Genomic DNA, 11063 nt, shown 5'->3' with positions numbered 1-11063 from the left:
TGCTATTTTCGTCACTGAAGGAAAAGGAGTGGGCTTTTTTGGGTACAAACCTATTAAATGAAAGATATCTTAGTCAACAGGGGTCAGCTCTGGCACTGAGAGAAGGCAAAAGATTTTGAGAGAATATGTGAAAAAAACAGATGGCTTTAACTAAATTAATAGAAAACATATTTTGTGTTTTACCCAGCTATCACGTGATAATCCTAACATCCCAAACTCTCGTCACAGTCACACTCTCTCATTCTCTTAGTCTTCCACTTTGCTTTGTCATTTACAGCATTCATGTGCTTGACTTCAAGAAACCTGATGCTGTTAACTGGCTACTTGGTTTGGCATTAAAATATCATTAAAATTGAAAAAAAAAAAAAGATTTAGAAAGTTAGAGGACTGTTAACCAGTCAATTCAGATTGAGTCAAATCCAGGCAAATTCTCAGAGCATCGTGAAAGGTCTAAAGTGACTGAAATCTTGGGTTTACTTTGAAGAGGTCCTGCCCCCATCTGTCTCTCCTGTCCCACCACCAGCTGCAGTCACCCTTGTTGATGCTGCTTCCTCTGCACCTTTCTCAGGGGAGGCTCCTTTGTTTTTCCATGATTTACTGAGATGTCCTCACCCTCATGCCTCTGTAGCCGTCCTTCAGAAACAGCCGGAGACGCAGCTGTGACCTGCGCCTGCCTCCTTGCTCTGTCACCAGCTCAGAGCCTTTAAACTATTGATGGTAACAGCTGACCCTCAGCCTTTAATCCACAGATTGCTCTGTAAAGCCCCTTGTCCCAGCGCTCCTTTCTCCCTGAGCCACTGTGGTTCCTCAGAACAGTGAACAGATGACAGCTGTGAGGACACGCAGCCTCAGCCAGCAGCATCCTGACCTACAGCAGAGTCCACGAGTGCAATAACCACTGAAACTCTGCAAAGCTGTGCCTAAAGGGTGCCAACTACAGGTGCATCCCTGTACTGGCAGCATCCACCAGGTGCTTGATTCCGCTGATGATCCTATGGGCTATCAAGGAGGGTTTGTATAGGGATATGTATCAGAAAAGCAGCTTTCCTCAGAAAGAAATCAAGATCAGGAGGCAGAAACCCTCACTGCCCAAACGGGGCTTAAATCTGAACAAGAAGTGTGGGCTAATCTGTCTGCCAGTCCTCTCCTGCTGGAGCTGTGCTGCTTGAACAAGGAATGCTCTGGTTTTGTTATTCACGTTTTCTTATATTGCCCCATGCCCACATGCCCCATGTGCTGTGCAAGCACAAAGGAACAGGTCATCCTTGTGCAGAACATCTGCAGTGCTAAATCATGATCCTCATCTCCTGCTTTCCCAGCCTTCAACCAGAGGTTATTTTTCACCACCAACCTAAAAGGGCTCAGAAGAAAGCTCTGTCTTTGGTTTAAATAATTAACTACTTTGACCTGGATATTCTGAGAGGCCCCACTAATCTCAGCCTTCACAGCGGTTTCTAATATAAAGTAAAAGCAATAGAATAAGATAACATAACAATAAATTAAATGAAATAAAATGAATTCGTCTAAGTCACCATCATTTTTATGGCTGAGCTCTTCTGCCACGTTCACAGCTCCCACTTGGGATCAGACCTGCTGCTTCTCCATCCTGGTCAGTTTGTGCCCAAGGCAATGGCAAGACAGCAGTTTATTTCAGCTGAGAATTTGGTGCCAGGCTATTTTGGAACTGAGTGAAACATGTCCTCCATAATTACTTTACAATCAGTGAAGAGCTCTTTCTAGAGCAGCTTGATGTGATACAAAACACGCTTTAAATATTCTGGGCTTGTACTGTGTAACAGCGAGAAAGGACAATGGCCTGAAGAGTGCAGGGTGTTCACTTGAGAGGCCACAAAAGTGCTGTGGCTGTGACAGAATGGGCAGAAATACACCATTTAACCAGCCCTGAGCTAACAGGGGACCAAAGAAACCCACAGGAGAGCTGGAAAGTCTATGATGCGTCATAACACATCACTGCAGTGCTACGTGGAATTTTATTACACAAATATATGTACTTTAATAAATGGAATATCAGCCTGTGCTTTTATTCCTCTGTTGCAGAAAGAAGGTGAATATTTCATTTATTGGGATGCTCTGGGTGTGCACACACTGCCCCTGGTGTGTTCAACCACCTCGACAGGAGCCCGAGCGGGTGGGACAGCAGCCACACCTTGCACTGGCACCTGGCACTGGGTGAGTGTCCCTTGGTGTCACCTGGCACTGAGCCCATGTCCCTTGGTGTCACCTGGCACTGGGTGAGTGTCCCTTGGGGTCACCTGGCACTGAGCCCATGTCCCTTGGTGTCACCTGGCACTGGGTGAGTGTCCCTTGGGGTCACCTGGCACTGAGCCCATGTCCCTTGGTGTCACCTGGCACTGAGCCCATGTCTCTTGGTGTCACCTGGCACTGAGTGCGTGTCCCTTGGTGTCACCTGGCACTGGGTGAGTGTCCCTTGGGGTCACCTGGCACTGAGCCCATGTCTCTTGGTGTCACCTGGCACTGAGTGCGTGTCCCTTGGTGTCACCTGGCACTGGGTGAGTGTCCCTTGGTGTCACCTGGCACTGAGCCCGTGTCCCTTGGTGTCACCTGGCACTGAGCCCATGTCCCTTGGTGTCACCTGGCACTGGGTGAGTGTCCCTTGGTGTCACCTGGCACTGGGTGAGTGTCCCTTGGGGTCACCTGGCACTGAGCCCATGTCTCTTGGTGTCACCTGGCACTGAGTGCGTGTCCCTTGGTGTCACCTGGCACTGGGTGAGTGTCCCTTGGTGTCACCTGGCACTGAGCCCATGTCCCTTGGTGTCACCTGGCACTGAGCCCATGTCCCTTGGTGTCACCTGGCACTGGGTGAGTGTCCCTTGGTGTCACCTGGCACTGGGTGAGTGTCCCTTGGGGTCACCTGGCACTGAGCCCATGTCCCTTGGTGTCACCTGGCACTAGGTGAGTGTCCCTTGGTGTCACCTGGCACTGAGTGCGTGTCCCTTGGTGTCACCTGGCACTGGGTGAGTGTCCCTTGGTGTCACCTGGCACTGAGCCCATGTCCCTTGGTGTCACCTGGCACTGAGCCCATGTCCCTTGGTGTCACCTGGCACTGGGTGAGTGTCCCTTGGTGTCACCTGGCACTGGGTGAGTGTCCCTTGGGGTCACCTGGCACTGGGGGTATGTCCCCCTTGGGACCTGACGCCACGCACGTGTCCCAGCGCCTCCCTCAGGCACAGGTTGGCAAATCACCACTTACACACCCGCTCTCCACCCAGCCCTGGGTGGGAGATGATTGCAGGGACCTCGGGGCAGGGGAAGGGACAGCGGGGTGACCCAGCCGAGGCCCCAGCCCCTGCCTGCAGGTGAGCAAGAGGTGCCGGGGGCACAAAGGGTCCCTGCTTGCCCGCCCCAGACACGCCAAAGGATTTACTTTGAAGACGTCCTTAATGCGAGGCTCAGAACTACATCCCTAGGCAGCGCAGAACCTGCAAATATGAAAGCTAAAGCACAAATTCCAGCTCCCTTTGTACCCCGAGAAGGTCCAACGGCGCCTGCATCTCCTCCGTGGCTGTCCCCGCCTGTGTGGGGCTGTGTGCCAGGGCCAGCCTGTCCTCCTGGGGACACCACAGCAGCACTCACACAGCGGTGGGAGGAGTTTTAGGGTCCCCGTCAGGTTTTGCAGTGACCAGGACACAAGCGGGGACACCGAATCTCCCAAACCCTTTCCCGACAGAGACCGGCGCTGCTGCCTCACAGCCCGTGGGGCTCCTTGCACCGCCGCGGGGCTCACGCAGAGCCTGTGCTTCGATGAAGTTTTAATTAAAACCGGGCCGGTGTGTCCCGGCGTGTCCCGGCGTGTCCCGGTGTGTCCCGGTGTGTCCCTGTGCCGCTGCTGCCGCGGGGCTGTCCCTGCCCACCCTCTCCTCCCGTGCCGGGCAGCGCCGAGCAGCTCTGCTCAGACCCTCCCACAGGCATTTTGCCACCGTTTGGTTTTGCTCCTCTCTTTTTTTTTTTCTTCTTTTTTTTTTTTCTTTCTTTTTTTTTTTTTACCCGGCAGTGCAGAAGCTCAGAAACTAAACACAGTGACCGTGCTCCTGCCCCGAGCGCAGCAGTGATAAGGAATGCAGCACAGCTGCAACACGCTGGCGCTCAGCCTCGGCTTAGCAGCTCCAAAGACATTTTCCAGAGACCTCTTCAATTTTGCAAAGGAGGTTTCTGGACGATTAAATAATCAGCGAACTTTGCTTGGTGTTAAGGTACAGAACTCAGCCAAGGAGGTGAAGCGGAGTCAGGCTGGGTATTTTGGAGGACGGCAGGAATCAGGTCTATCTCTGATCGCGCACATTAGAAAAACAAGGCGCGGGGAACAGACCGCTGCTTTCAGTTGACTTAATTAGTTTATACACTGAAACTATGAATAAAGGGGCTGTGCAGCGCTTTGGCTTCAGGAGTGACCCCGCAGCCATGACAACAGCGGAGCATTGCCGATCACCATGACAAAGAGCCGAGGGCTGCTGCCACGGAGAGCCAGCTCGGCCCGTCAGGCGCTCGGTGTGAGCGGAAAAACCCGCCCCGAACAACAAACCTTGAAAAACCCACCCCGCCGCTGTCCCACTCAACGCTCCAGCTCCAGTCCTCGGCAAAAGTCGGTGCTCGGGAACACGTTTGGGCAGCTCGCACGTGCCCATGGCGTTTGGCGAACCGCTGGGAACAGCAGTATCTTGTGAGGCCAGGATGTAACACAGAGGTTTCTTTAAAAAAAAAATAAATAAGAGATTTGAATAGTTACAGGCCAGTAACAGAATGCTGCGTCCCTGCCTGCCCCAAGCTCCCAGCCTGGTGTGGCACAGGAGAATTCTCCAGGCTCCAGCCCACATCTTGAGGATTTTGTCCTAGATCTGATTAAAAAGGACAATAAAAAAATTCCATGTTTGCTCCCAGCCCTTCCGTCTGGTTCACTCCGTGGTAAGAGATGGGCTCAGCAGTGATTTGGCAGCCCCAGGGGTGACACTGTCACAGGGTGTACAGGCATGCATCCCCTCCAGAGCCCAGAGCTCCCTGGAAACCTGCTCATAATGTCAGCTCCAGCTGAAGTGGAGCATTTGGGTTTGCTTTGCAGCAATTGCATTTTCCCATGGAGAAACCATCCAGGCAGGCGATTTCTGAACAATTTTCCCTGTCTGCTTTTGTAGTAAGAGGTGGTAGAAAACAGTGAAGGATAATCATACAATCACAGAATGGTTTGAGTTGGAACTGACCTTAAAGCTCTTCTAATTCCAACCCCCTGCCAGGGGCAGGGGCACCTTCCAGTAGGTGGAAGGAAATAAAAGGAAAAGGACAAATAAAAGTCTCCAACCCCTGAACTCTATAAGTTTCATGTCCCTTTACTTGTCTTTGCTCATCAGTAAACAGAAATGTTTTTCTTTCTGTTTTGCTAGTTTCCAGCTTCTTCATATCATCTCTCAGCGTCAAATAAATATAAAATAAATACAGAAATACGCTCCTAGAATCCTACTGCAAGAGCAAACGGGACATTGCCAGCAATTTTCCGGGTGTTCATCACTTTGCACGTGTGAGAGCAAACCCACAGGGAGGGTGTTGGGAGGAGGTGTCTTCTTCCAGACATCTCCTATCTCTGCATCAGCAGCCAGCACTGGGATACAGAAAGTTCACTCTGCCACCAATAGGCAGCACAGCAAAGCAGAGCTCCACTGACACCAGTTTATGGGGTTTAAAAAAAACCCAATGCATGCTCTGATTTAACAAGGATGACAAACACGAGATACTTTCCAAAGTGCCCCCAAACAAAAGGTTTAGGGCTGCAAAGCCCTGTGGAGGCCCCATGCCATCCCTCTCCCAGAGCACACACACCACTGAGCCCAGCAGCTCACGTGCCATCAGCAAACATCTGAAAATGATGTTGTCATGATTGACATTTTCAACTGGCTCTGCATTTCCATGACTGTGTTACAAGCCCCTGGAATCCTTGTTAAACATCCAGCAGCCTCAAACATCTCCACATGCCCCCAAGTGTCACATCCGTCTCTCACCAAATGTATTCCTTCTTTTACTTTCCCTAATAGAATATTTATAAAATGCTTATCTGGAGTCAGAGGGCCCTTGATTCCCTGTGACTGTGGAGGAACTCAAGGGTCTGTAGAAGCAGTGAAGAAGTTCAGAACAACTGATGAAGGAAGTCCTGGGCCCCAGGAGACCCTACAAGGTATTTCCCTGGAGAAGACCATCTTTTGAACTCGGGAATAAGAAATCTGAGATGAGGGCACAGCGCTTTGTGTCTGATCACTGGAGTAGTGGCTCATCCCTGGAGAATCACCTCGGGACAGGACACCCCTGTCCCCCCACCCAGCAGGGAGCTGCACTCCCTGCACAGAAAAGAGAACAACCAAAAGAGAAACAGGAAGGTGTCCCACTCACCTGGATCCCCTTCTCCCACCCGTTAGGGAAGGGACAAAGGTTGGTCCCTCCTGTGAACAGGGAAGCCCTAGGCCAGCAATGATTTACCACTCCCCAGTCCCTGCTCCTGTGCAGGTGATCCATCCCATTTCCTCAGAAAAGGACAGGGCAGGAGGCACCCCAGAGAAGCAGAAAATTAACATAAATATGCATATTTTGGCCCTGGGGCTTCAAAACTTTGAATTAACCAAGTGTTTGCATGGACCTCCACCTGCACTCTCCTCACCCCTGCCTGGGGAACAGGAGGGGCCGAGCTGGAAAGGAAATAGGGAACAACAGCATCAAAATAAGATTTATTATTTAGAACCAAGATTTGGAAGAGACAGACATGGCAGATAACAACAAAAGAGAACGCCAGGCTCCAGCTGCAAGGGAGGGTGGTACCGAGAGGGGTCGGGGCAGGGGGAGCTTCCCGTGGCTCTGGGATCAAAAACAAGAGTGAGGCTGAGAACAGCCTGGGCTGGGAATGCACGAGGAGCAAGGCAGGCCCGTGGGTGCAGAGACTTTGGGGCCCAGATGTAACAGCAGGAGCAGCATTTCCCCACTTCTTAGGACAATGCTAACCCAGCTTTCTGAAAACCAGGTGAGCAGTCCTTGGATAAATGATTGCTCGTGAGATTATTGCTACGAACTGCTCTGTCCATCACCTCAGTCCAGGAGACAGCTGAAAGCCACGGCCAGTGAGCCCAGAGAAAGAAACCCCCACTGCCTCAGTTTAGATCATTGAAGGCACTTCTGAGTCTTAAAAATGGCTCCAGTTACCCACTCATCTGTGGAAGGATTTCAGCCTTACATTTAAAATCAGCAGTGACTCGAGACTGTATTTAAGTCTGGCAAGAAAATGTGGCCGGTCTATGAGAAAAAGAGAGAGGTAAAAAGGGAAGTGACAAGCAGACTCATTCTCTGGTGCGGGATCTGGAGGTTTTTTACTCGATTTAAATGGATTTAAAATAGAATCTCATCTTTAAAAAAGAACTGTGAGGAATTTAAATGGAACTGGAACTTATCTTTCTTGTATGCGTACCTAGTTTATCACTTGGAAAATTGCTTAAATGACAATTAACTGTGTGAAACAAAAAGCATTTGAAGGAGTGCCTCCTCCTCCTCCTTCTCTTCCTCCTCCTCCCTCTTCTCCATCTGCTGCTCACGGAAACCTGGCTCACAACAGAAGGGAACAATTTGGAACAAAATCCTTTTCCCCCAAAATAATTCTCCTTTATTTTTTATTGCATAACATTTTTGTATTTCCAACTATAAATAAAAAAAATGATTAGAAAGAAGTTACAAAATAGCGTTGAATGGACCAGAACGGCACAGAATTCCTCACACACGACAAATCATTTCCCATCCTCCTCTTCCTCCTCCCTGGCCGCGGCGGGGCCTCGCGCTTGGCACCGGAGCTGCGGGGGCCACGTGTCGGTTGCTGATGGTCTCCTTTTCAGAATCTAAAAGAAAAGAATCCACACATGGATTTCACATCGACGAGAACCCAAACCAAACCCAAGGGGGCCGCGTGAGCTAGGGGACCCCCGGGGTGTGGGAGGTGCTGCTGCCAGGGCGCGCTCCCGGTCCCACAGGGAAACAGGGACAGGGCTGGGCGCTCGTGCTGAGAGCTCAGGTGTGGAAAACCTTTTCTTCTGGTGGCAGAACCTCAGCACCTCCCAGGGTCCTCAGGCCGGAGCTCTGATTCCCGTGGGGGAAGAGCCAGGCTCCAGGAGCAGAGAAGGGAAGAGCCAGCAGAGCCAGGCAGCGTTTGGCTCCGCTCCCTGGGAGAAGGGGATGGATGTCACCGTGTGCGGGTGTCAGAGGAGGGATGGGCTGCCAGGGCAGGTCGTGGCACCGGCTCCCCACGGGCCCCCCACGCCTGCAGGCTTGGCTCCCCTGTCCCACAGAAACGAGCCAAGCCTCAGCTCACAGGATCCCAGAATGGCTGGGCTGGAAGAGACCTCCTGCAGCGGGGCCACAGGGACACCCTGACCCACCAGGGACGGGATCCATCCACAGGAGCAGAGCACAGGGAAGGAGCTTGGACAGACACGAAGGGCACAGCAAGGACAGGACCAGGATAAAAGGCAAGGGAGGTGCCGAGAGCAGCAGCAGCATCACGAGGGCAGCAGCAGCAGCAGCAGCAGCAGCACAGGGTGGGTGTCACCTCGTGCCCCCAGCCTGCACCACACGCCCGGGCTGGGCTGGGGACCTGCTGGGGGACAGGCAGCCTGACACGGCTCCACAGACAGACACACAGACACACAGACACGTGCAGGCTGCTGTGGAGGGGCAGCCACAGATGGGTGTGACGGAGCTTTGGGAAGCTCAGAGCTCATGCAGGGAGTCCCTGGGGCAGGCAGGGGACGCTGGGGACAGCGCAGGGCACGGACACTGCCGGGGCCTGGCACAGCTCCTGTTGGCTCTCTCCGCTCTGGGCTTTGCATTCCTTAAATGCAACCCCAACTTTCTCCCTCCTGCGTTCCCTGCTCTGCCTGTTCATGGGAAGAATTGACTTTTAAGGGAAGGAAAATCATGTCTTGCTCGTAATTCCTCCCCAAGCTTCGGATCAATGTCCGTTCTGAACATCTGCCTGGATCCACCCCAACACCTGCTCACTGTGGATAACCAGCATTTGGCATGGAGTTTCACCCGGGAAAACAGGACAAAATTATCTACCTCCAGGTAACTGCGAAAAAAACATCTGGCAGCAGTGGGTCAGCCACAACACCCCGAGCAGAGCCAGCTCCTCAAACAAACCCCCACAGGTGCTCGGCCACGGGCAACCAGCTCCCATCTGACTCCACAGTCAGCCTGAGCTTTCCCAGGCTGAGGGCGCAGCAGTGCCGCAGTCGGGGAGTGCAGCTACCCCAGAGTTTGCTCAGTGACAGCACAACTGTGGGAAAGGGCAGCCATGGCACACCCCGTAGCTGCTGCCTAACGGGGACAAAGACACCAGATTCAGTCTGTCTAGTCTGATAAACCAACTAGAAATGCTGAGGAAGTTTTTACTTCATTTGCAAAGTCACTGAAAAAACCAACACAAGAGTAAATACTTTTTGGGGCTATTTTATGTCACACCTGAAGAATCCCCATTTGCAAAGGACTGGCAGCTGGTTCTTTCTTTTTAAATCTCCTAAGCTTTTACAAGGTGTCAGGGCCCTAAATGCCTCACAAAAACTGCAACAGGCCCAGAGAAGTCCCCTGAAGAGTGGCTGGAGAGGCTCTCACCATGCCCAGCTCTTCAAAAGCCAGTGCCCTAGCTGGCACTCAAGTGGTGTCTCAGTCATGAAAGGCAAAGTGTAGGGATGTGCTCCTTTCTGAGGGGAAAAAACAATCCTAACTTTTCCCTCTGCCTTGTGACTACAACAATGTGCTCAATATTCACCATGCATTCATCCTGTTGCACAAAGAAATTCATCCAAGTGCTCCTTGCTCACCAGACTTGGAAAAAACAAGAGCTTCTCACAAGAATGTCACTGCTGTAACAGATACTTTATCAAATCATAGGGCACTGTCTATGAACAGCTTCTGCACAGTGACCAAGTGAGCCCTAAACCTTCCTGAGGCTTTGTGTGTCAGTCTGAAGGCTCGACCCATGCAGAGCCTAAACTTCTCATGAGAAAATTATGTTAAGGGAGAAGTTTGATAATCAAATATAGATCCGAGCACATGCAGCACCAGCCTTGATAGCACACAACTACCCCTGAGAAGGGAGCAGAGAGGATCACATCATTCCCAACAGCAGCCACCTCCTCGGTCCGAGCCTGACTTCCACCTGAATCAGGTGCAAGTGATCTCTGTGCTCACACAGTCAGCAGTGCAGCACACCCAAACCCTTCTGAGCAGCAAATTCCTTCATAAAGCAGAATTTGTAGCCTGACAGCTCCTGAAATCCATCTCATTACACTGCACTTCTGGAGCATCCCTGTCCTGCTGAATCTACAGGAATCACTCCACAGCCAGAAGTGTTGCCCCTGCTCAAAGGCATTGACACACACGAGTCAGCACAATTCCCACCAGATCAACAAACTGGTTCATTTCTGGGGTATACAGACAGGAAAATGACTGTTAGGGATAAAATAATAACAGAGATCAGCACATCAGACAACTCCACTGAAGCTGAGTCTGCCCGAGCACCAGGCAGGCACTGCCCAACACCACGAACCACTGAGGTGCTCCTCAAGGGCTCAGTCCATGGAAATAACCATAGCCAGAAATAACACACCAGCATGGGTTTGGTGTTTTATAAACAATCCCACATCAGACATTCATCCACCCATGACAACAGGAGTGTGAGCTCCCTCGTACACTCTGCAGAGTCCGTGCCCACACTGCCCCACAGCAATCACCCCAAATCAGGACAGAGGGCAGACGAGGAACTGGGGAAGGCAAGGAAACCTTTCTGGACATGACACACAGTCAGAAACTGTTTCATGGGCGACTGCCTGTGAGCCAACACTTTCAACAGCATCCATGGAAAACCTGGGGGGAAGTAGCTGCCAGCAAGGCAGAGCATAAGGTGAGGTTTTCCACAATAGCTGATATCTGATGGTTCACATCCATCTCACTCCAAAAGCCCTGAACCTTTTCCTTCATTGCAGCAGGGGTGGTGGGGGCAGTGGGGA

At 51.6% G+C, this 11063-nt stretch overlaps 1 protein-coding gene across 2 annotated transcripts in view; it reads right to left on the bottom strand.

Moving 5' to 3' along the window:
* Positions 1-6728: 6728 nt before the first annotated feature.
* Positions 6729-11063, bottom strand: part of WNK2 (WNK lysine deficient protein kinase 2) — an 89195-nt gene continuing 84860 nt past the window's right edge. Inside the window, exon 27 of one of the 2 annotated variants that reach the window (XM_066195716.1) lies at positions 6729-7895. In XM_066195716.1, coding sequence (XP_066051813.1) covers positions 7788-7895 — 108 coding nt within the window. In that variant the 3' untranslated portion in view covers positions 6729-7787. The remainder of the gene's footprint in view (positions 7896-11063) is intronic. The other variant, XM_066195719.1, reaches the window with a different exon arrangement.

This window comes from Chamaea fasciata, unplaced genomic scaffold (genome assembly GCF_029207755.1).
Source record: "Chamaea fasciata isolate MVZ Bird 193981 ecotype frontalis unplaced genomic scaffold, bChaFas1.0.hap1 SCAF_13, whole genome shotgun sequence".
In the NCBI taxonomy this organism is placed as follows: domain Eukaryota; kingdom Metazoa; phylum Chordata; class Aves; order Passeriformes; family Sylviidae; genus Chamaea; species Chamaea fasciata.
This window is presented reverse-complemented; position numbering and strand designations above follow the sequence as displayed.